The sequence below is a fragment of the Gallus gallus genome, chromosome 1 (assembly GCF_016699485.2).
Source record: "Gallus gallus isolate bGalGal1 chromosome 1, bGalGal1.mat.broiler.GRCg7b, whole genome shotgun sequence".
Taxonomy (NCBI): Eukaryota; Metazoa; Chordata; class Aves; order Galliformes; family Phasianidae; genus Gallus; species Gallus gallus.
The window spans coordinates 57,644,649-57,671,643 of record NC_052532.1 but is presented as its reverse complement, the minus strand read 5'-3'; the positions used below and the strand labels follow the sequence as shown (position 1 = coordinate 57,671,643).

General features: G+C 39.5%; 1 protein-coding gene across 8 annotated transcripts in view; it reads right to left on the bottom strand.

Moving 5' to 3' along the window:
* DGKI (diacylglycerol kinase iota) overlaps positions 1-26,995 on the bottom strand; it is a 209,810-nt gene that overhangs the window by 19,238 nt on the left and 163,577 nt on the right. For all 8 annotated transcript variants that reach the window (XM_025156048.3, XM_025156051.3, XM_025156057.3 and 5 more), the window contains one exon: positions 12,755-12,780. In XM_025156048.3, coding sequence (XP_025011816.1) covers positions 12,755-12,780 — 26 coding nt within the window. The remainder of the gene's footprint in view (positions 1-12,754; positions 12,781-26,995) is intronic.

Here is a 26,995-nt window from a genome sequence, read left to right as displayed (position 1 = left end):
TAAACAAAATCAAAGCAACTTTTTCCTCTCTTTTCTACACCTCCAATCCAGCTAAGCATTTAGGTAGGTTCTTAGCTTTGAGCTAATCACATTCTTTTTACCAAGCCTACCTACAAACAATTTTAAGTACTTTGCTAGAGTATAACCTATGGCATAAACGAATGCTTTACAGATCAACAAAACCAGCTGGCACAACAAGTAGATAAGACCACAGTAAAATAATTCTGCACAGTAAGCCACAATGCTGGACGACTTAGAAGCTATAGAACTAGATATAGAGAGAGGTTCTTCAGAATAGCACTCACTTTTGCATACACTTGAATATTGCTTAGCACACTAACCCTGTAAACTCAAATGGGATTGGTGAGCATACTCAGGAGGAGGGGCCAGAGGGCAAAGACTGTCTGGCTGTAAAAGAGGTGGTTAAAACAAGTAAGCAGATGGCAGTGATAAGAGAGTTGAATGAGAAATTGGACAAAAACACAGTTAACATGCAATATCAAGCTATCTTAAGATTAAAATCACTAAAGTAAGAATATTTTTTTGTCTTCTGAGCAACACTGCACCATTGGTGTAATATATAACATGAATTATGCAATTGTTTTATATTGTAAAATAACTTCTTCTGTCTTAAAGATGCTTCAAAAACCACTTAATTTAAAAAAATATTTAAATCAAGCCTTTTTTTCTCAGCTTCTCGTGAGACAAGTATGTTTCATGACTAATAGAATGTTTTATTATTCTTTTTATTTTTTTTAACAAGCAGATTTATTACTGATGAAATGTGACACCTTGTCAAGACTCAGACTCAAGTGGTCTGTCTATATAACTAGGCTGTCACAGTGCTAGACACCCTGGGCTGCCTTCTCAGCAAAGTTCAACTCTCTCTATGGCTACATCACTACAGACAGACCCTACTCCATCTCTGTACCGTCAGCAGTTGCTCTGCTGAAATGCCCAGCAAATGTAAATCACAGGCAGGGTGATGGATCTTGACAGAGTCACTTCACCTGCCAGGATATGGACAGACAGATATACAGATCATATATGAAACAGCTGCTGGAGAGCAGCAACTTTGGGTCTCCATTGGATGAATTTTGACACCTGGTTCTAATCACCCCTTGGCCAACTTAAATCACCAGCTTGGCCACATTACAAATAAAACTAAAACAAAACACACAGGTGACTTATAAATTAAATACTGAACAGTGACAAGTGCATAATCCACTAACTGGGGAAAAAAAAAATCATGTTAAAAAGACTGATATTTGAATTCTGGTAATTCTGCAAAGCAGTGCAGCTTTCTATTTCTACTCAGCACTGGTGAGGCCACACCTCGACTACTGTGTTCAGTTTTTGGCCCCTCCCTGCAAGACATTGAGGCCCTGGAGAATGTCCAGAGAAGGGCAACAGAGCTATGAAGGGTCTGGAGCATGAAACTTATGCTCATTAATTTCAGAAGCTTTCTGTATTTCTGTAACATGAGAACATCAGGGTGGGAAGGGATCTTTGAGTCACTCAGTCCAGCCTGTAGTCAAAAACAACCATGGAATGGTTTAACTGCTCATTTAAGACTGATTGTACATCACTCCAGCACAGACCTCAAAAGCTGTCCAGCACATTCTCATAATGTAACGGCTAACAAAGACAGACCCACGACCACAACTATCACAGGAAGGAAAAAACAGTAGAGGGACAGAAGATGTTGCCACTGTCTTCTCTCTTCAGAAGAAATATTTGTCAAAGACAATTATCAGAAACATCTCAAGTAAGGAAAAGCTCAACCACCACCAACTACACCTTCCCATCTGCCATGCAGGAAAATTCCCCTCTGATCCCAAGGCTGCTGATCAGCTCAATGCCAAGGACGTAAGTGGATCTCAGCACTAGGCTACTAATATGACAGAAAAGAATCTCAAAGCGCAGTATAGTTCTATGGTCTGCCAACATCAGCAGTACAGAATTAATCTGGCTTTTCAAGTGAGTAAAGGCAACCATAAGCCATAAATATCTGCCAGATTTTACTAGACAGACTGCACACTTGGTTTTACCCTTTCCAGGTCACAGTTAGAACTGCTACTACTATGCAAACTAAGCCATAGTGAATAATGATAAAACTTCTTTGATAATGATAAAGCTTCTTTGATAATGATAAAGCTTCTTTGAAGATATCGCTGTTTCCAGGGAACTCTTCAGTGAAGGTCTGGGGAGCATCACTGGAGGGGAGCATAATATTTAAAAGTGTTTTAAGATATAAGTACCACACACAGGAGTTGTCACGTCCATGATTAAAGTGCAGCCAATTTGAGGTCTAAGAACAAAACGCACTGTGTGAGAGCAAAGCATTATTTATGATAACACATCGTACTACAGTTTAAAAATTATAAGGCTAACTATGCACCTGAACACGTATGACAATAAGCAAGGAATCCTGCATTTAAGCACATGGGGAATTCTGGTTGGATTTACCAATCATCAAAGTGTAAAAAAAATTAGGGTTGTTAAAAGCTCCAGCTCCTTCAAAAGACACAGTAAGACAAGTGATGATCTGAAATATTAAGGACCTTGTACAAACCTCATTTATCAGGCAGTGCCTACAACCACCCAGCTCCTTCTAAGACAAGGAACTTGGAATTAACATGCCGTCCACATTTCAGTGCTGGATGCTTCTTTCTGGTTAGAAGCAGATAATAAATATATTAGACTTCAGGGCTCCACTGTGAGTCACCTGACTATGAGCGTCCATGTACATCTCCATTTCCTGCCAGATTTGCTCCAGGGAACTCTTAAGGATCACCTCTTCAAATGCTGCCTCACTCAAACCTTGCTGGGCTGATAGCAATAAAAAAAACTGCAGCAGAAGGTGACATCATCACATTTCTTCGCTGTTATTAAACTTAACTTGGCCTATCATTAGCTTCCAGAACATTTCCCATTCTTTATTACTGCTGCAGACTATGAAATTCACAGAACCAGAAATTTAAAATAATTACTGTTTTACATGTTGAGAACTTAAAAGCTGACCCTGACTAGAAGAGCGTTCTTTTTACACAGCGGGAGTCTTCTGAGCTATTAAAGTTCAGCATTACAAAAAAATGATAAGAAAACAAGTTCCTGTTCATAATTTTGCACTAGTTTTACTGAAATCAATAGTTTTACCAAAATCAATAATAACTATTTCAATCACTCAAAAAGCTAAGCTCTCAAGTGAGCGTGTAGTCTATATGGATTATCATTCAGAAATATACTGTTTTCTCTGTAAACAACAATTTGATTGTAACAGCTTTGTACAATCCAGTAAAGATCAAACCTAATGTGAAAAGCTGACAGCAACATAACTAATCCAGAACTGTACAGAGCTGACCTTTCTTCTACTGCAGACTGACCTTCAACCTTGGCCTGCAGGAAAAGGTGGTGGATCAGGCCACTTTGGAGAAGCAATCTATGGGATAACTTAATATGAGCCAACAGTGTGCATTTGCAGCCCAAAATGCCAACAGTATGCTGGGCTGCATCAGAATAGGGATGGCCAGCAGGGGAAGGGAGAGATTGTTTCCCTCTGTTCTGCCCTTGTGAGGTCCCATCTGGGGTACTAAGTCCAAATATGGGACCCTTAGCACAAGAAAGATATGGAGCTTTTGGAATGGGTCCAGAGGAGGGACACAAAGATGATCAGAAGGCTGGAGCACCGCTTCTACAAAGAAAAGTTGAGGGAGTTGGGCTTGTTCAGCCTGAGGAAAAGAAGGCTCAGGGGAGACCTTATTGCGACCTTTCAGTGCTTAAAGGCAGATTTTAAGCAGGAGGGAAATCAACGTTTTACATGGGTAGATAGTGGTAGGACAAGGGGGAATGGTTTCAAGAGGGCAGACTTAGATTAGATGTCAAGGAGAAATTCTTTACTCAGAAGGCAGTGAGGTGCTGGAACAGTCTGCCCAGAGAAGCTGCAGATGCCCCATCCACAGAGGCATTTAAGGCCAGGCTGGATGGGGCCCTAGGCAACCTGATCTAGGTTCCTGACTTAGTGGTTGGCAACCCTGCCTGTGCCAGGGCAGTTGGAACTTGATGATCTTTAAGGTTCCTTCCAACCCTAGTCATTCTATGATTCTATGACTACTTCCCTTCCATGATGACTATGATAAACTAGCATGTAAGCTGACATATCTAAAGGGTCTGCCAGTACCACAGTTTTTAGGGATCCACAGTTAAGAAAAGTTGAAAATCTCTGCATTTGAGCTTTTATAAATCAGTCACCTCTTCTTAATATTTAATCTGCTTTTAAGGTTGTAGGAAAAAAAAAAAAAAACAACCTTTAAAATATGTATGCCAGATTGTCTATGTAACTGAGAAATTAAATAAAAAATTAATAATGCTTTGTTGGAATGACTACAAGCTGGCAGGTCTTTGATCTACAGTCTCAAGTCTCACTGAAGCTGATGATGCTTAAACATTTCTCTTTGAAGCTAAGCTGAGAGGAAAGAGCAATTAAATGTTTCTTCATGTCTTTTATGCACCTGCTAGTACTGGAAACAACTACTGAAGACAGCAACAAACAAAAGTAAATGGAAATAAAGTCTCATGCATTGAGGGGTTTCCCAGGAAAAGAAACGGAAATAAATATATCTGTGTGGGTTAGTCAAAAGACTAACAAAGAAATAAAAGCAAGCAAAGCAAAATGGCCAATGGAAATGCTGGGTTAGAATTCTGCAGAAGAAAATAACTTCTATGCTCATTGGAAGAGGACTTAAAATTTTCATCGTTATAGAACATGGAAAAGGTCTCTGAATATGGGCTACCCAGTTTGGACTCACATCCCAGTCAATTAAGCCTTAGTAAGAGACACCTACTCCTTTTGGATTCTATTATTATACTAGTGCCAAGATAAGGAAATAGATATTTGATCCTGTCATAAACTTCAGGACTGATTTTTTTTTTACAGCTATACATAGGAAAAGCTGTGTTGAGGGAAAAAAAAACAAAAAAAAAACACCTGTTTTCAAGAGAACACTGTAAAACCAGACCAGATACTTCTAAAGAATCTGCCTGAACATAAGGCTTAGTAGCGCTATTTGATAGCGTGGTGGTTTCACCCTGATGGGCAGCTAAACTCCACCACAACTACTCTCTCACCCTCCCTCCTCAATGGAAGAAGGAAAGAAAATACATTGGAAAGGGGCTCAAGGGTTGAGGTAAGGAGAACAGATCACTCATCAGTTACTCTCATGGGCAAAATACATCTATTACTTTAAAAAAAACCAAAAACAAACAAACAAACAAACAAAAAAACAGTCTCTCACAAGCTCTTTTGAAAACTAGAAATTCCTGAAGGAGTAGTCTGCCAAGGGAACAGGAAACAGGCAAAGGTTTCTGGATTACTAAAGAAGTTACACAGCAGACTCAAGACTGCATAGGAACTGTGATAAAAACAAGATGGCAAAAATACATTCAGTTCACAGATTTCAAACCTACAAGGTACTGGTGTTTGGGTTTTGTTGTTGCTGTTGTTGTGCTCGACTGTGGCAGAGACTGATTGATTTTGAAACTTTTTCCAAAATGTATCTGTTTGTTGCCACTATCCAATATCCTAAAGAAACAGATGGTAAACAAGATTTCCCCACAGGACTTCAGCTTTGGGAAAGGCTCAGACTTAGGGAATCTCAGGGCTTCAGCAGCAGTCTAGGAAGCTCATGAGAGCAGAGCTCTGAAGCACTATTTCCATGAAAGAAAATCAGATAAAGAGCCTGAGAGTTCAAAATATTCCTAAGAGACCAAGAAAACAGACAATCTGCTACAACCAAAAGCTCAGAAGCACATCAGCTGAACAGCAGCCAGACACAGAAGTCTGATGACTATTCAGCACATGGCCTTTGCAAAGCATCTCCAGCTAATCCATCTTTACAGGAAAACGTGTGTATGAGCATACCGTCTCCTGTGGTTTAAGAGGCACTTTTGAAGCATGCTGGCCCTCTGAGCAAGTCGTACTTCAATAATGTCTATTTCTGGGATTGCTCAAAGAGGTAAAAAGTCCTTCTCAACAGTTTGGGTTGTCCTTTTGCTACAAAACTACCTAATTCTGTGCAAATCCATAGGTAAGAACTGACACAGTATTAACTGCATCTGTTTGCCTAATTTGGGAATGAAACGAAGGAATTTAACATGCAAAAATCACCCCTTACTCAGATAGTTTTTGTATTAAAACCCTTTTCTTTTTAGCATTTTAGGTTCAAACAACACACAGCTTCAAATCACTGTTTAGAGAAAAGATTAAGGAAAAAAAAGGAAAAAAAAAAGTTTTTTAAAAAAAGTAAAAATAACCACACATGGTACACATGGTAAAGCAAAAGAAAGGCCAAATTCTCACTTACACAGAAGTCCCTTCATAAAACTCTGGAAGGATAAAGAGGCTTTCAAGCAGATGTAAATTATACCCAAGCTGCCTTTAAGGCCCCATTTGCACTGTCAGACTAGTTTAAAGGTAATTTGATGCCAATTAGAGTCCACCCTGAATTGTTTATGTGGCACTGGTGCTGAGCTGAGAGTACAGTTGATAGTTAGGAGTGGAAGTATTCAAATCCTAATGCTGAACATTTCCTGCAAGACTGTCTCAACTAGTTTTACAAAGGGAAGGGATGACCATAAGGCGAAAGGGCTTCCTTTGTAAATGGTCCAAAAACCCAAAGAGCAGTTGCAGATAAACTAAATACCATCTGGCAGACATCATTCCTTTTTTTAATTTCCTTTTGCCTTCCACCATTTTTATTTTTAAGCCAAGATGGGAACAATTACTGTCATTTTCAGGAGTGATGTGGTGGAGGAAAATGTCTCTGATGAAGCAAGAACACAAGGCAGGGAAGACTGTGGCTGACTAATGCAGACACTTTATCACAGAGTGGCAGCAGTTTGGCAGGAAGGGAGTTCTAGGCGAAATAATTAAGCAATGACTTACTTTTTTATTCAAAAACAAAAAAAAAAGGGTCCCCAAAAAAAAAGACCAAAAAAAACAGGAACAGTGTGGGTCATATTATTCTTCACCCTCCCCTAACATGGCAGACCATTACTATTACAGACACTCCTATTGCAAGTCCTTCAGGTCTTTGCCACAGCAAGGCTAGCTGCAGTGCCTTTGTCCAGCATTATCTAAGTAAATCATCTTCAAAATTAGGACTTCACAGTAGGAATAAAAAATCTGAAAGTCAGTTCAAGCTTTTATTTGCTGGCCAGAGTCTTGAGTGGATGGGGGGGATTGTTTTCCTCCATTACTTCAATGAGTTACCATAGTCATCTGACCACAAGCAGCATCACTGTGTCCGTCAGAAACAAAACGCAGGAGTGAAGTACAGTGTTAGGTTACCCAGGTCTTCTGTTTGAAAACTGATGCCCAGGTCCAGACAACACTTTCATTGCTCCAATGCCCTTCCAAGGGAAAAGTGATAAAGACAGTGGCCAGCTGGAAAGAAAACTTCTCAGTTTTCCCCTACTACCCATTCAGCAGCCTGCACCTGCCAGACCTTTCCTTCTCAGCTGCTTACTGATCCCTCAGCCTGTTTAGATATAATGGGAGATCAGATATAGGTACCCTTTAAAGGTTTTGGAGTATGGGCCTCCCTCAGTCCTAGAGCAGTGCTTTCATGGAGCACTTTCTCGTGCTATAGGTATTATGGCTCAGAATCGAACCCACCCTCTGCTGAGATGTGAACAAACAAACCCTGATCAGATCCGCATACTACTGTTGGCTCAGCTGGCCACAGACATAGTTTCAAAACACTATCCAGGAGGGCTTTCTTCCCAAAGTGGCTAATTAATCAAAATAAATACCTGCCGTCAGGAGCCCCCTCCCACCCACTCCCCCCCACACACAGCACTGCCTTTGATTTGTTCAATGAAAACATTCCAGGACATCTTAATTTGTTGCTAGGTAAATGGCAACAACATCACCCTGAAGAATATAGCTTCTCAGTTGGAGATGTGAAAAACCATAACCACTCTCCTTTGAAGGAATCTGGTTTACAAAACAGAAGTTTTTGGTGTTTTGTTTTGTTTTTAATGACTCTACCAGCACTGAGAGATTTAGGTTCCTCTGGAGTTGTTGTCCCTTCATTCAGAATAGAAGCCTGCTTTAATAATAAATAAATAAATAAATGTTAAAAGCCTGCTCTTGAAGAGACTGTTCATTTGCAGACTCTCTCATTAGCAGGACCAGTGGTCAGTGACTCCAGAAACAAGAAAGGAGGTCAATGGAGTGAAGCCCAGGTTCCCAAGGTCAACAGGGACAACAAGAAATCCTCATTTTCTAGTAAGTGTTCTCAGCTCTTGTGTTGTTTTTTTTGGGACTCCTATGCTCTTCTTATTTCAGAAGTTCAGACCTCTTCCCTTTAACAGGGCAGACAGTACTGGGGCACACTATAATGCACAGCACATCCTGTCTCGAAGAGAGGCATTGATACCAGATGGCAAATCACTTTTCTGTATAGGATGGAGCTGCATTGTTTTTCATGCATACCGTTTGTCACTCTCTTTCTTATGAGAATCATAAGGATTGTGGTGATTGAAAGGGACCTCTGGAGGTCATCTAGTCCAACTTCTGATAAAGCACATTCCCCAGCATAGGTTCCACAGGAAAGTGTCCAGATTGTTTTGAATATCTCCAGAGAAGACTCCACAACCTCTCTGGCTCTCTTCACCCACAGGGCCCTCTAGACACAGTATTGCATTTGTTATCCCAAGCTTCCTGCTGATTACTATGCCAAGTAATCTCTGTGGAGAAGTCTTCTAATAGATGCTAATTTGACGATCATCACTTAAAACCCTTTCACCTGTAATGCACTTCTGGCTCTGCAAAAACGCTTCTTAAAGATAAGGTATTCTGACTGAAAGACTATCTAAAAATCAGCCCCTGCCAGAATCTGAAAGACCTAAAGACCTTCAGGTGTCTTTGCAACCAGAAAATCACTCTTCACCTTCACCCACTGTGTCATATTATGGCACTGTTAATAACAAATCTTCTCCAAAATTTCTCCTCTGAATATATTTGCCTCTTGTCCTAATTTCTCACTTGTTCCCTACTTCCTCATGAATTTGGAATCTATTGCAGCAAAAAGATATTGAGTTTAACATAACAAAGCTTGCCAGAAATTATGCTGATGCAATAAAAAGCATGTCTGCTAGAGGAAAACAAGGCAAAAAGCCTAGGTTCATGGGCTTCCACCCTAAGAACTTCCCTAAATTACCATGCTTTCATTTTTACTTCATTGATTTCATTTGGTCAGACAGTAAGGGAAATTCAGAGTTTGTTTTTCTACCTGGTCTTCACACATTTTGGTGTTTTGTTGTTTTGTTGAAGGGAAGGAAGGGGAGGAAGGGAGGAAGGCAGGAAGAGAGAAAGAAACTGGATTTCACTCTCTAAATGCTCATGTCTTAAGCACCTTGTACCAAGGACATAGACAAAAGCTTCAAAATCTTTAAGAGTTTCTAGTGGTACTGGTTCCCTTTCTGAGACTATTAAAATGGCTCCATTCTGTAACTGATAAAGGTGCCTTTAACACGTGTCCATAACAAAGAGTACTGTGTGCTGTTATAATTGTTCAATAGATGCCCAGTCACAGACAGACAGTGCTTCAGACTCACCCTCTCTTCTGCTCAGCATAATACATTGTCCTGTCAGGGATTAATGGAAGTGCCACTCATATTAAATGCTAATTCTGGTAGCAACTCTGTTACTCCACTACAAGGAGTGGAGCTACAGCTACTTCTGGCAACTTACACTAGAAGCAGGTGCTGCACACTGAGGAGAACAATGAGAAACCAAAGTGAAGAGCACAGTGCGAGAACCTATTCACAATGCAGCAAGAAGACCATGGACAAGGGAAAAGAGACATTTGAAAATGGCCATAAGAATAATGGAAAAGAAAGGAAACACACAGAAACAGTAGGGGAAAAGAAAAAGGAAAAAGAAAAGAAAAAAGAAAAAGAAAAAAAGGAAAAAAAGAGAAAAAAGATAAAGAAGAAGGGATCCCAAAGATTAAAGAAGAAAACAAAGATCAAGATCCAAGTTAATGCACCAGATTGTAGAAAGTGTCTTTTCTCAGCAATGGCCAACATATAACACCATCAGAAAATCAGCACTGGAAAGTAGCCCAATAATAGGGAAGAGCAGCAGAAAGGACAAAGAGTGATGCCAGAGAGGTAAGATTACTCTACAGCATGATCCTAACCCTCTGTACACCTTAAAGCATTTCTGCCTTATAACTCAACATAAAAAATATTTAAGATGTTGAATAGGTACACAGTGGAATACTAATTATTAATGAAAATAAGAGTCTTAAAATTAATTATCGGATCTGCACTCCAAGAGAAGTATACCAGGAGAGGTATACATAAACACGGTAAAAGCCAGGCAGTCCAGAGAGTTCTCAGCTCTACTGTGGATCATCCCAAGTTGTGTTTAGATAATAGATTTCAGATTAGTTTGAAATGCTTCCTCAATTATGCTTAAAATGGGCTGAGAAACACCTAGGTTCAAGCCATGTTACGCTACAGCATTTTTGTCATGTTTTCCTTCTAGCACTTTGCTTATTTACCATGGGCTGCATGTGGCACAGTGGGAGAGAGGAAATGCAAGGCACTGGACCTCTTTCTGAGACACAGGAAATCTTCTGTGTTTGAAAGAAGCTCCTATATATTTAAACAGTTCACAAATCTAGCTAGATATGCCACAGTCACGAAACAAAAAATAATAATAATCTAATAACTAGCACTATCCCATCTGCAATTTGTCAGACAAACATAGGCCTTTCTCCTTGTATATCGGAAGTTTTTTACAAGAGAAAGTGAAGAGAAGGAAAGAGGAGGCTATTCAGAGATGTTTATCAAACCTAAAAAGCCAGACCCTGGCAGCAGATGGTAGATGGAAAACAGGAAGATTTTGTGAAAGAATAGAACAGTATAAAAATATTGGAACGAAGGAATACATTATGACAGTAGGAAATAATGAAATTTAAAGACATACAAGGAAATATGTTATGCATTGTCTGTTTCTCTATTAATAGATAAAAATGAGGCAATGGAATAAATACAAGGGAAATGAAAGACCATAAGCGGTCTATTATTAACAAGTTTACGTGCTCCAAAGCACATTAAGTCTAGATTTGGAAAAAGTATACTAAACAATAATGTTTTCAAATTTCTTCTGAGGGTTGGAGAAATGGGGACTACTGTTAGCATGCCACAGGTGTCTGGTACTCTGTATTAAAAAGCTGCGGTCATGCTAAAAAGCAGATAAACTATTAAATAAGAAAGCGCTCTTTGGTTCATTATGTCAGTGTGCTGCAAATCACTAGAGGCAGATAGGGTAGGTACACCAGGAAGGTCAAATTATATGCTTCTGTCGCCTTCCTGCTCTTATTTATCATGGGATCCACTACGATCAGACAAGAAGAATGGGCTAGATAGGCTAGATGGATCTTTGGTTTAGCCTCTTTTCTATTTCTATGACCTTGACTAAGAAATCATATGTTGAGGAGATGGAAAAGAATTTATTAATAATGGTATGATTGACAGCCACTCTAGTGGATTAAAAAGATCTTGGCTGGTGCCAAAGACAATGTAGCTGCTACCTAACTAGTCACCCCACAGGCCAAACAAACATATATCCTGTAACCTCTCTAGAATCCCATCAATACCAGTTAGTATTTTTATTGTTCACTTGCGCAGCGCTCCACACATTCCCAGGCTCAGACCCACACCTTTTATATCTTCATTTGCAAGCCTTTACAATTCTACATCAGGACCTTTCTCAAATAATACTTACTGTATTGTCCAGAAATTTTGCTGATTTTGCAAGTGCATATAAATTAGATGTCAAAAGAAAATGCTTTGTTGTTTTTTTTTTTTTGTTTGGTTTGGTGTTGGTTTTTGTTTGGTTGGTTTTGGTTTGGTTTGGTTTTGTGGTCCAAAATAATATTGTAGATTAAGGGCTACATAATGAACTTTCCCCTTTCAGTTTTAGTGTCTGTTTCCCCCCTTGTTCCTTGCATAACTCTGCCAGCGCTATTTCCTCTTCCTCCTAATTTGCAGTATGCCTCTGTACTTCAGTACCAAAGTAACAACAGCTCATTGTTTTCTAAAGATATTTATCCCTAAGAATCCAAGTTGATCAAGGTATTAACCAGCTAGTCACAGCAATCTCAGGAAAAGACTGAATCCTTCAGCTTACTTCAGAGCAAGTGTATTACCGTAGCCTGCAACTCTTGCTACTCAAGCAATATTTTTACATGTATTCGTTTCAACCTGTGCTAAATTCCTTACCATGCTCCTATGCCATGATTTTTGTAGTAACCTAGATAAGTTAGGTTCAAACCTTTAAAGCATAAATCCATTCTCCTCTGTTACAGAGATGCTGTCCTGTGAGCCATAAGAGAGGAGCTCATCATCACTAAAGTCATGTATTTCCCTTCAAATCCACATAACTTTCTACAGGTTATCCATGCATTTATGTGAATAAATTGCAATCACTACCAGTGGTTCAGGTTGCCTCGGCAAGATTCATTTTACTAATTCCTCAGCATAACTTTAGCTTCTGACAGCTCCAACTAAATGAACAAGCACTTGATGTCGAGGTCTGAACAACATGCGAGTAATATCAAAGTTTCATTTTATAAAGTTATTTTTCCCCAACATAATTGTATTAAAACAGAGCTTCCTAGCTAGTCACTGAATCTAATTTTTAATATGCTATTTGTATGTATAAAGCAGATCTTACCTTGATCTTCTGAAGAAACTGGTGACCTGAAATAAAACAACAAAGTCCAGTCAATCTTTCCCATGAAAGGTCTCAAATGAGGTTCAAAAGTCACTATAGGAAATGAGATATGGAGAAATTGAAAGGTTTTATTCTTGAGTTTATTTCAAAAGAGAGATTGTAACATAGCTAACAAAAAAAAAAAAGAGCAGAAAGTGCAGAGACCTTCTCTAGCAGCAGGTCCTGCAGACCTGAGTGGTCATATGGAACCACATTCATAAGGCTGTGGTCTCACTGTTAAGCACTCATACCATGAGTTTCTATAGGTACTTGGCAAAGAACTTTACTATTACTGTCAGAAATAGCTCATGCTACTTTTGGGAAAATCCTGATCCTCCAGAGATTATCAAATGGACCATAGTTAAGCGTGGACCAGGAAGAACCCTCACAACCAGAGGCAATGGAGGAAAGCATAGCTTTGGAGGAACTCACAACTACTAAGGCCATTTTTACCATGAGTCGGTGTGATGGAGAGTATAAGACATTAATCGGAATTAACAAATTCATAATAATGCCATTTTCACAAAAGCAACATAAATGGACCAGAAAAAAAAAAAAAATCAAGGTTTAAAAAAAAAAACAACAGTGTCTGGACAGTGAAAAGCAACTAAAGAGCAGCAACATGTTATAGGCTATCCTGCCAGTGGGTTAAACTTCTGGTAATACTCCAAGAGCAAGGGGTTGTAAAACATGAGGGACTGCTCAGTGCTGATAAACAGAAGGTCCCCACTGAATCCTAGGGATTGGCTTCACAGCTTCCATAGCTAAAGATCTTACTCATCATGCTGCCCAGTACCCATGGCAAAGGAACATAAAGAGGTGTAAAGCATTGGCCTTTCATTTTTGTCTTTGCTGCAGTAGCTTGGCTCAGCAAAACTGGGCTAATTGTATAGCCAAATCTGGGCTGTGCTTTGGTTATTGAGACTCAGATGACAGCACACAGTGGATTGGACAACTGCCTCATCACCTCCCTGATGATGATTTTCAACTGCATGTATAGCCTTTCCACACAGCTAACAGTGAGTTTATTCCTGTAGTGAATGGACCAACTCTCACTTCCATTGCAATACATATTTAATTTTTGCACCAAAGTACAAAAACAACAAATTACTAAAGATTTAAAAATGCTAGTATTGCCAGCAAGCAGATCAAAGTTGACATCAGAAAAGCAGCCAGAGAAGGAAGGGAAATTAAAGTACACCAGGAACAAAGAGGGAAAGAACATACATATATTTAACGCAGTCAGCAGGGGCTGGAGGAAAAGCAAAGGGTTAGGAATTCTGGATTTGAAGGAATAAAGGAACTGAGGATACTACATATCACAAGATTGAAAAGTAAGGTGGAGGGATCATATAGGACATCAGAAGCAGATACTCAAATACGTGGATGCAAATAGGAAAGATGGAAAGAAAGGGGAGGTTTCCTAATGAGGTATGCAAATCTTTAGTTTTAAGAAGAGAGACATTCGCACAGAAAGAGACAAAAGAGTTACAGCACAGCTGGAGCGACGGTCACTGTGAAAGGAAAAATGTGATTGCCTAATTAAGATTCTGACTGTGCTAGAAGCCAGTGTGTCTGTATGGATCAGAATTAATTAATCCACTATTGCCATTAAATCCTCTGATTGCCGCTGCACATCCTAAGCATGTATCCTGTTCTACTGTCAGCCAAACCAGCTATGCCCTTCAACTTCATCCGTGTCTGTGGAAATATGGTAAAAATGAAGGTAATTCAGAGGATTAGTAGTCATCATTAAGGACTGTTCCACAGCTTTCATAAGCATATCAGTCCCCACCAGAAGCCCTTCTGAAGGTCAAAACTCAACATAGCATTTCTGAAAAGGTTATATCGTGTAAAAGGGGCCATATCAAAAGGTGTGATTATTTAGGTTTTTGGAGATAATTTTCACATGCAAGAATCATGTCAGGGTCCTTAGCTCACGTATCTTGACACTCCACCTATTTCTAACAAAGTATTTCACAGTAACAGAATAATTTATTCCTAGGCTTCATTTCTTAATTGCACAGTTTCATCACCTTTTAGATCTTTATTTGAAACAATAAAATATACATTTGGCTTATCCCATAATTTAGCTCTTCATTATGCCTTGTAAAGCAGATGTTAGTAGCTCCTTAAAAAATCAACAAGAGATACCATCACACCACCTTCTCAATTAAAACACTGACATGTGCAATAAAAAATAGGTTTGTGCACATTTAACGTGCCCAAAATTAGTATGTACTTTACAAAGTATGAATCCCACGCTCTTTTTTTTGCATGCTTTGAACTTAGTGGTTAAACAGTGACAAATCTAACAGGTACTACTGTTGCTACTAGCAGTGTTTTCATTTGTGAGGCTTCATCAGGCATCTTTTGAAGCTGCATAGGCTGGTACCTTGAGAAAATAAGGTTTATGTACACAACAAGATGCTGTGATTATGTGTGCATATCTCTGCCTCACACTAATAAAGTTTGAGCCTGTTGACTGATTTCCTGCATTATTAACAGAGGAGGCGGACATCCAACTACTGCTTTCATAAGGAAAGGCAATAGCAGGAGTTCAAACTTTCTGAGGTAGCTGTCAAGACACAAAGAATGGTTCTGAATATCTCAATAACAGGAAAACCTCAACAAGAGCTTCCACAATTTGAGATACCAAACAACCAAAGACAATAAACTAGACTTCCTTTATTCCACTACTCACAGAAAGAGTATTTTGACAGAGTAGAAAGGACTTTCAAAAATCTTGTATAATTTCAGGCCATACATTTAAGCAGAGGATGGAATTTTCCAAACCATTCAAGCACTGTCCTAACTACGCCAACAGGAGTCTTGCTTGTAACTATAGCGTAAGGAAGTGGAGAACTGCCAAGTTCTTTTAAAGTCTACTTTGTTAGTGTTGGGCACTTTATGCATTGTTTGGTCTACCCCATTCTTATGAGAGGGAGGAAGGAAATGAAAAAAAGAAAGCATAATGACCTACTTTAAACCACATCCACTCTCTCCGCAGCCACAAGGGACTTGCCTGACAACAAAAAAATCTGGTGGATGCTCATATTTCTGGTCACACATCTTTTTTTAAGTTCTTTAAGAAGTGTGAGGGATATACTGTGGCAGCAATGGTCACCAAATGGGTGTCCTGAGAACAGTGGATTCCCAGCTGCTAACGTCCACATAGGAAGTATCTAACTAGCTCCTATCAGCTGCCCTCTGAGAATGATTCTAGCTGTGTGCTTTACAGCCACAAAGAGGCAAGCTATCATTCACAACTTCCATGCCTTATAAAAAGTAGAGACAAGTCAGAGGTACTTCAGAAGAACTAACATGCTGTCAAGATCTGTATCCCCACCTGGCTCAATACACTTTGCAAATTAAATCAAGAAGAGACTTCCATTTAGTTCAACCTCCAGGAAAAAGATCTGGCACTGCAATATCCTGATCTTGGACACTTCAGAATGGAACTGTTTATTTTTTTGACATCAACAGTAGTTACTTGTTTACTCTCTTCTCTTGCTGGAAAATTAACAGTGCTGCCAAAACTAACTTGTAGGCTCATCATTACCACTACCAGCCCTTCCCCAAAAGAGAGTAAAGAGATCCATATGTCTATGACTGGCTACATTTTCAGAATTCTTAAGTTCTTCTATCAGCATTGCTCTTTTCCATACATAAAAGTGAAGGGGAAGCCCAATTTCAAATGTTTTCACCAAAAAGTATCAATCTAATTTCTCTGTCCTGAGTTTGCTGGTGAAGAGTTTATGAAGAGTTTTTGCTGTACTGATTAACTGAAGAGAATACAAATTTTACTACAGCAACAGGGAAGAGAATCAGAAAGAATGAAGAAAAGCATGTTGCTGCCTCCCTTTCCTTTCCATGCTGTTCATATCCCTCCTTTTGCCACAGGTTCTGCAGTGCTGTTCTCCCATTGTAGAGCATTAAGTTCTACTCAGAAGAGATATCAGCACCTGCAAGCCTCAGTCTAGAAAGGAAGCTGCGTGGTGCCTGGTCTACTATGCCTTACAAAAGCAAAGCACTATACTTTGTCCTTACACAAGGTGCACAAATATATTCCAGCAACTTAGCTTATGCACAAAAAAGCCTGATAACATTAAAAGGCCCTAATCATACATTCATGAGATGCTTCCAAGAAATGGGGAGACTCATGGTACTGAAGGCACAAGACATGTCCTCCTAAAACAACACTGTGCCTCAGAGTTCAGAGTCTGGTCCCAAGCTCACTGAAATTTTTCTGCTCACTCTTTCAGTGTTTGGATCTATTGCTAGCAAAGATCTAATCCCTGGTGCAGACAAGACAGTTTTCCATATCAGGAAAGCCTTCCCCAAACAGCCAAATACTAGCAGTTGTTTCCCAGTGCACTCCCCAGTATGCAAGCACTAGATTTATTCAGTTCTGGAGGGGTGGAGGAAGAAATATTCATTTCTAAGCAAGGCAGGTCAGGGGGTTGTCACAATTTAGTGCCTGGTCAACAAGGCTTCCAAAATCTAGAAAAACACAGCCAGCCTCCAGCAGATGAATTCTAAAAAAAAATCAGCAAATGGGTACATTATTCATGAAGACAAAAGCCTCTGGAGAAACAAACCCGGAGCTGATGTAAAGCTGCTATTTTAATCAATAAACCTGTAGCAGAAACCATCTGCACTAGGCCGATTTAAAAACAGCCATTTAGAATTTAAAGGCCAAATAAGAAGCCACATGCAGCAATTTTGCTGGGTTTTATGACCATTCCTCTTTTTCCTAGCTCAAGCAATGTATTTTTGCAAACTTTCTCATTCACATACCTGCCTGTGAGCAATGGAGGGAAAGAGCTTTTAGACTAGATCTGCTCCTCCTCATTTTGTGTGTACATCTCTTCAGAACTGAAAATAGCATTCCTGTAGGGATTTATTCACATATTCTCTGATTGGAAGGAAAGATAAGTCTTAGCACATTAATTATTTTTTTTTTAAGAAGGTGAGGAAACTCCCTCATTCAGCAAACTGCATCAAAACCTCTGGGACTGGCAAATTCCCTGCAGCTGCAGACTGTGACTTGTATCTTCCTGGCAGAAAAGCAGAACTACTTATTTTCCTGCTCTCTCAGCATCTCTTACTTGGAGAAGCCCAATAAAAGTTAAATATAACATTCAGCCTAGCTGCCACTATTTTCTGCCATAGCACTTGACAGAAAATACAAGTCTAGGAATTACTGAGAGCTCCAGCCTTCCACTTTCAACCTAGACATGCCCAATTCTAAATGACCCATGTAGGCAGGAGAAACAAGTTAGTAAGTTCAGCAAAGGCAAATGGAAAGTTCTGAACCTGGAGAGAAGCAAACTCATTCAATAGGACAATCTGGGGGCCAACCAGCATTTCAGGAGAAAGTGTAGGTTGTTAGTTGTCTACAAGTTGAATGTCAGTCAGCAGCATGCCCTCACAACAATCACAGAATCATATAACAGAATCATAGAATGGCTTGGGTTTAAAAGGGCCTCAAAGATAATCTAGTTTCAACCCCCCTGCTGTGTGCAAGGTCACCAGACACTAGACCAGGCTGCCCAGAGCCACATCCAGCCTGGCCTTGCACATCTCCAGTGACCGGGCATCCACAACCTCTCTGGGCAACCTGTTCCAGTGCATCACCATCCTTTGAATGAAAGCCAACTGTGTATTGGGTTGTATTTGCAAGAGCATAACCATAAAGTAAATGAAAAGGATATTTCCCCTCTACTCTGTGAGACTGCATCTGGTGTTCTGTACCAAGTTTGGGGCTTCCCAGAATAAGACAGATATTGACAAATTGAAGTGAACTCGAAGGGTCACAGTGATGGTGAGGGCACATCAGAGGTGGCTGAGGGAACTGGATTCATGCAGTAAGAAGACTCAGCAGAAATCCTATTGTTTTAAGCTATCTAATGCAAAGGTATAAAGAATACAGGGCCAGAGCCTTCCTGAAGTAAGAAGGAGGAGGAAAGATAGGGTGAGAAGCAAGTCACAAGCTGGAACATGGGAAATTCAGACTGGATGTTAGGAAAAACATTGTGTGGATGACCAAAGAGTGATACAGGTTGTGCAAAGATATTGTTGAGTATCCAGCCTTGCAGACATTGAATGCTCAGCTGGACAAGGTTCTGAAGATCTATAACTGGACCTATTTCAAATAGAGAGTTGTGTTAGATGAATTTCAGAGGTCCTTTCCGACACATTTGTTGCAATTTTATAAGTCTCTCTACAATGCTTTCTTCTATTAATATTCCATTTTTCTTGTCACTCTTTTATAAAAAGTATTTCTCTCAGACAATGGCAACACTGTCTCTCGCATGTGGGAAAATGCTGACCAGCAGTGCTTCCTGAATCTAAAAAAATCCATTCAAGTTACTTATTATTTTACAGAATTCTGCTCAGACATATCCTGTCAATCTGTACCAGCAGTCTGGAGAGCTTTTTTTTTTTTCTTCTAATTCCATTAAGGGTAAAGATCAGCAGTTTCCCTGGCATCCCTGTAGCTTCCTCCTACAGCCTGTCTCTACCTGCACATAAATTCACGACTAGCCCAGCAACTCAGGAGTGTGGTCTGCTGTTTCATAGGAAAACCAGGGCAGCTCTGATGTATCCCTTGTTGTATATCAGGCATATCTGTCCCTCATATTGTTTCATATCTTGTCACACTACTGTCTTTTTTTTTTTTTTCCCCTCTTAACATTTACTGTATTTCTCTGTCCACTGTAAAAGACTTTGAGAGAAGGCAGGCCTGGATCACCGCAATGCAGTTATACCTGAAGTTGTACTGACACCCAGAGGAATGCCCCGGGAATTGCTGCTTAACTAGGAAGACATTTTCAGAGCAGAACAAAGAGTAAATCCAAGCGTGCTTAGCTTCGACTTAAAAAATTATAAGAAGAAAAAGATAAACTTGTTCATCTTGAAAAGAAAAAAGTTCATCTTGAAATAGATAGCTTTTCTTTGGAATCACTCTCAAAAACATGACCAAAGAGTGCTGGATTGTATCTTTGAAAAGAAGGCACTTCCAGATGACCATCAGGATCACTGCAGGGTGATCCAGGATGTTTGTTGATTTTCTTTTTTAATACCTGCCTCTCATTTCTCTCATCACCACATGACACCAAAGCACCTCAGGGGAATGTAAGACATTTGGTTTAAAGAGATCCTGATCCAAGACTCTTTGAAAAGGTATTCTTCAATTTCCAGCCTTGAACTAAATCTTTAAAATCCTTACTGACCTACTCTGTCAATTGTTCAACAAATCTTGGCAGAGTGGGATGGAGGGAAGGTGAAAGTAAAGCAGTGGCTTTCTATTTAACCCAGAGAAAGGAACCATATTGATAACTGAAAAGCCATGACATCCACGCTCCTAGCACACTGGTTACACTGCGATTCAGGAATCACATCCCCAGCTTTGCCCTCAGGTTGGATGGAGACAGAGCACATCAGCTGCTTGGTATCCTGAGACAACATCCAAATAATGACAGGCCAGCTTGGATTTCTAAATAATCTAGAAGCTGCCCTAAGCGATGCATTTGTTACCACAAAGCAAACCAGTGACTCCTGGTAAATTGCTTTTAGTGGTTTTGGGAGAAGGGAGACTGAAACATAAGAATCCCTCAGAAAAAGGCTCACACGATTATGTTCATAAATAAGTGGCCTGGTTTTCACAAGTGCTAAGCAGTAAGTAACCCTCACTTCTTACCATCAATTAAAAAAAAAATCAATTAATTTGCATAACACACACCCATCTATAATCCTACGCAGAACAGACCTGCTGAGCCCTTTACGCTTCTGCTATGGGGGAAATAATGGAGAATAAATCTTTGTAATAGGAGTTTCAGATAGGTTTTTCTGTGCTACGCTTTTAGAGGCCTGGCAGAGAAACAAGAATCTAGGAGTCAGGGTTATACTGGCTCCAAGCCACTTCTGGCTCTCTGGTTTCAGTTCTTGGCAGGCATATTTTAGCCAGGTCCATCTGTCCCTCCTTGCCCATGGTCATTGACACTGCCAGGAACCACAGCAAGTATATGTGCAATGGCCCCACTCTTCATGTATTTCCCTTTCAGGCACACACATCTGTGCCAGAACTGCTAAATGCTCACTCAGTCTCAGCTACAGAGACAAAGAGCTGGGTGTTAGAGCTCCTTTCCCAGCACAAAGGAGCAGCAGGCAAGCAGGGACAACTTTTCTCCCTACTCCTTTGAGTACTTTCCAGATTTCAGAATTTTCTCCTCTCACCCAAGACATGCTTCAGCAGCTTTTCAAGAATAGACAGAGCCTTCTACATCCTCACATATAAACCTGCAGCCAGGGGCCTAGGACCTGCATCCAAGACATGGAGGAAAAAGGGCAGCCATGCTGAAACACCCAGCCTGGGGAATGGTCTCCCCCACCCTCAGCAATTCCCAGACAAACTGGACTGCCTTCCTAATTGGAGTGAGCATTCATGTCAAAATATTGCTCCCACTGTCATCAAAACAGTCCAAATTGTATGGGTCCAAAATAATAAATTGTAATCCTCAAAAGATGACCTATTTTTACGCGATGGCTTTGACTCTAGCTTTTTCTGTACGGTATTTTGACACTTGCCCTTTCAGTTTTCCAGCTACAGCTGAAATTTGAACATGTAGATACCAGAAGAATTAAAGAAAGTTAGCAAAGATTTGACTCTTTGGAGTGTAAGTCAAGTAAGCCAAAGTAGCACTTCTGTGTGATGATCTAGAGCAGCTTTTGTGTTTGGTTGTTTTTACCAAATTACATTTCAATTACCTCTGCACGCCTGTTAAGCCAGAACCTAATAATATGAATAGAATATCAATAAATAAAGTCTGAATGCAGATTATGAGATGTCCTAGTGTGAAAGGTTGGACATACTGTGTTGTTTGATGCACATGTTACATGTGCGCAGCATTATGGATCAGGACCATGCCCTGAACCTCTAAAAGCTTATTAGTCTTGAATTTCATAGAATCATAGAATCATTAAGGTTGGGGAAAAAGTAGTGAATGAGAGCACACTAAGAACTGATCTCCTCTCCAAGAAAACGGCCACTCTTTATGGCAGCAACAGAGAACATGGACACAGGTTTGCTGTTCCTGCAAAACGCTCAGAAATCTAAGACCTGGATGGTTCTTTTTATCTTACTTCAACTCTTACATCTAAGTAACAAGTACACAGAAATAGACACATATACGTTACCTAAAACAAGAAGGTTCCCTTATTTTCCAGCATTTATTGGACTGGAAGCATGCAGTGCTGGAGGCTGTTTATCCTGTATTTATAAGAGTTCTCAAAGCAAGCTCAGAAAAATACAGGCGCCCTTTCTGTTGGTCATTCTGTATAACATGACTAAACCTGGCCAGCCCCTCTTCCAGTATCAGTAATGTATGTCCCTGGGGGCCTTGGGTCTGCTATTCCCACTCCATAAAGCTGAAGAGAGGGATATTCATATCCCACAGTGGAATCATCAACTCCACACTCTCCTCTGTCCTTCTCTTGCCAGTTACGTTTACCACACGCTTGATGCTCTCAGGAAAGCAGTGGGCCCTAAAGATCAAATTATCAAATGTCACTTTCTTTTACCTAGTCAAACAGAAAACAATTATACAGGAAGTGACTGTCTTGGTATGTTCCTCTGCCTGTCATACTACACATCTGCCATACTTCTCAGTTTAGATTTTGCTTCTCACTCCAGGGGCTAAACTAAGCAAGCAGAATGGAAGTGAAAGGTAAAAATAAAGATAAGAAAAAGAAAGAAGGGAGGGAGGATAGAAAATTAAAGAGTTGTAACAAGAAAATAGAAAAGAAAAAAATAAATAGAGCTTTCTATTTTGGCCTTGGCAATCAGCCAGAGAGCAAGTGTAGATTTATAGCTGTTAGAGCAAGCAAGTTAAAAGTGAGGCACCTAGCTATCTGTACTCTGTCAACATCAATTTCATCCTTTAAACACACTCCAAAACTTACATTCCACCTTGAAAACTCATTTTCCTCTTCTTATCTACTGGAAATACTTGGAAAGTGTTTTCAAGTGAGATGGTAGCTGTTTTTTTCAGCATCTGGGTAAGCAGGTCCCTTTGTCAAGTACCTGTGTATTCTGTGCTTAAGGTCACAGAACAGGAAGAGAAGAGCTGCCCCTCTCGCACTTCTCTTTTGGAAGGCAGCTTGCCAGTCAAGAAGCAAGATCTCTCTAAAGAGGCCAATTTGTAGTCTCATGGTGTATGGGAATGTTTTGCATGTCACTGTCTGCCAAAATAATTTGTCAGCAGGGTGAATACCCTCAGCTGTGCATCAGGTGTTGAGATGCAACAAAAGTCATTAAGAGACCTCATTTTGAGTGCTTAGGGGGGTGGGTGGGAAAACAGGAAGTTAAAATCCCACCCAATCCACTCTGGAGATTTACATTTTGAATAATAAAATCATTTGGTACTAAGTACTATGGGATGCAGTACAGGATGTACTATTCTGTTTCCATCACATACTAAAGGAGCAGAAACACGAAGCCACTTCCTCAGATGTGCCAGCTGTTGTTAAAACACCTTTGCAATTCAGCCCCTCAGCAGCAAAGGCTAGAGACTTATTTCTGGAAGAAAACAAACACTACTTCCACTGCACTCACTTTCAAAAATAAGGTCTTACACAGGCAAATCAAATCAAAATTCCAGTTTCTTCCTTTCCTAATTACTCTTAACAAGGGCAGTAGCAAAAGACAATGTCTTAAAGCTCAGTATTACTAGTAAAGGGGTTGCCTAGTCACTGTGTCTAGGATCTGTACGTACGAAATACCAATGACTGCTGCAGAAATTTTAATAACAAATATGACTTTTCTACATCCCAGTTCTGTGTAAGTGCAGCTGGACTCTGACAGCAATGACATCAAAATCCTGCAAATGAACGAGGGAAGCAGTAATTAAATGAGGTCTTCCATGAATTCAAGCACTTAAAAGAAGAAATTGCTAAAAGTTCATATTAAACATTTTTCAGAGTCATCTGATTTTGACTGTTTTGCAGAGGTCGCAAAGATGATCAGAGGGCTGGAGCATCTCACCTATGAAGAAATGTTGAGGGAACTGGGCTTATTTGGCCTGGAGAAGAGAAGGCTCCGAGGAGACCTTGTTGTTTATACGTGGTAACAATTTCCCTAGTCCGGTTTCTGTCTCCTCATATGTCAGATCAAAAGGCCAGGATTTCCTCACACTCATAACAGTCTCTGAATAGGTAACAACATGGCTGAGATCAGGCCAAATCTCTTGAATTCTGAGCTGAGAACAGCTGTTCTCAGACTTAGCCTTGCATGTACTGTCGGTATATAATACACTGAAGATATGCCAAAAACTTATCTCATATGTGAGACAGTCTTAGGAAAGATATTTTGGTAACAACATTGCTCACTATTTCCTATGATTTTACATTGATTTTCTCTATATATCGTGTTCCTTTCTTCTGCAGTCAAGTCAAGGGGTATTTGACTGTATTCAGTCATGTCCAGGAATCTCATTTTCTGGCTACGACAGGGATAAACAACACTATGACTGGAGACGTTGCCTGGGAAAAGTGGACAGTAGTTAAATAACAATCTGGGAGAGGGTCAAGACTAACTTGTGAATTAACTTCTGTCCAGATATAAGTCTTATTTCCAGTTTCATGAGAAACCATTTGACAAATTCATCTGTATCATGTATTTACAGATGGATTTGCTCAAGCTTTCTGTTCAAGCAGCATCAGAAGGAAAACAAAAAGTTCTTCTAGAAAAAAATGTAAAACTGGACACTCAAATAGCTTCCAGATAGTATGAGATTAGCAGCAGCAGTCTAAGAAACTTTTGAAATCTTATTGGCTGCAGAGCAGTATGGGACACTAAGCAAAAATTTCCCTAGCTGTCAATCTGGAAAGAGTAGGAATTTCACTGGGAAGTGTTTCTATCCACAGTTCTACACTCCCCATATTGTTCTTATATTCAGTAATTGTACTACAGAATGAAAATAACTATACTGTTTTTGAGACCTTTTTATTGTAGAGACTATACAGAGAAAATAAGAGACTCAAGCTATTTTGGGCAGGGTTTGATTTAAAAAATGTAAGGATTGCACAGAGAAAACATATTCCTTTTTGTCAAACAAATTCCATCATTTTTAGGAGCTTGCTCTTGTTGGTCAGGATGAAAGAAAGCGCTCTGGATGGCAAGAAATGAAGCTGCAGAACAAATTATTCAAACAGTAGTGCCAGAATTGTTAGATTTTCATTGTTACATTGTAAGTTTTTATGGGAATGTGAAAGGGCAGAAATAAATTTTCCCAGAACCACAGGCACATATCTTTAAGATAGAATTCAAAAGGAAAGAAAAAATTAATCCTCTTTTTCAACTGAAAATCTCCAGAGGAAAAAGAAAAAGCTGAAATATTAAAGCATATGGAGAAAATTAGTATTCATATCAGAAGCATAAAGTATGTGAAATTCTCCATTCCTAGTGTCTGGGCCCAAGAGAATAAAACAATTAACAGGTGCCTTCTTTGTCAAGAAGTGCTTCAGAAATGGGAGTAAGGGAAGGTTTACAGAAGCAAGTGAAGAAAAGGTCTCCTAATGATAGATAAATTTTAGCTTCCATCTAGAACATTTGCAAGATTTTAACTACTGTGACTGCATTACACTGACAATAGTGAGAGCTTTCATAATACAAGACTAGGTCTCTCATTGAGGTGCATCAGTTTTTACCACTCAATTTCAGTGAGGAACTTTGCTTTCACTCAAAACAATTTCTTATCTACTTGCTATATACTTATAATGCCTTTCTTTTTCACATTCTTCAAAGCACTTTTTTTATTTAATTCATATTTACCTGTCCCTGAAACATTCTCAGTACTCTTTACATCATATTTTCTTTTCTTTGAGTTCTTATCCTTCCCTTCACTAAGACCCCTTCATTTTTAATACCACTATCCTAGCAAGACCTGGAGAGCCAATTTAGGCAAATCTTTCTCATGCTCCATTTTAAGGTAGCAAGAATGATACCTTACAAGCTATTTGTAAAAGCATTTAAGACAAAATAAGGGAAAGAACATGCAGTTGAGCACAAATGGACACTGCTTTTTGTCAATTAATAATTCTATTTTAAGGGCTACACAAGCATACAGTGAAAGTGAGATATGACCTATGCTGTCTCACAAACAAGACTTGCTCAAAAGTAATCACTACTCACGTAACATCATCTGGGAAAAGACATCTGTACAGCTGTACAAATAGGCAGTTGAAATGTGTATTTTACTTATATGGCTTAAGCTTGTAAACTAAATCTGAACTAATCCAGATTTTACAATCAAAACACACCAAAACAGACTTCTTTGATTATTTAAGAGCTGGTACTGAGTTTTCCAATGCAAGAATTTTGGAGAAACACTTGAATTTTTTCAATCCTTCATCAACTTCTCAACCTTCAAATGTTCAGCATCACTAGGCAGCTCCTGCGCAACATGTTCAAAGTGGCTTCAGTATTTTCTTGACTTTTACTACATGAGCATTCCTTTTCCTTTCTTGTACCACACAGATTTCTCTTTTTTTAAAAAATAACAAACATCTTCTAACATCTGTACAATAACACTGATTTTCTGTGCAATGATCTGATTTTTGTAGTTAAAACACTTGGCAGTCAGCCTTTTTCTACTTCCCTCTCATGAACTGGGTTATTATTGCCTCATAAAGCAGTGCCTGGGTGATACTGCTAGCTAATTAATGTCTATTTAGTGTAAAGGGCTCCCAGCCCCTATAGGTGTTTTTTCTTCCTCTCTCTGACAGGGCCAGATGGCACTCTGGCCAACCTTCATCCACCCTTCACGAGCCATGCACTCAATTCATACAATGCATTTAGCAGCTTTGGAAACACGTTACCTTTATGTACGCTAGATGGTCAGATACTAGAAGAGTGGTTATTACTGCTGTAACAATGGGAATATAAGAATGTAATAATGGGAAAATGAGTTATTTCAATTAAAAGACACAGATTAAACACCTAACAAGGAACAGACGCTTTTTCATTTTTGTATGTAGTTGTGTTGCTTGTTTGTTTTTTATTTTCTATCCCTCATCATATAACAAGTTGACAAACACATAACTAGGAAGAGAAATACATAGCCAACAATGAATACATGAAATAGGCTCTGAGGCAATGGTCATGCCCACTTCACTGCACCATTAGATCACAGGAAAAGT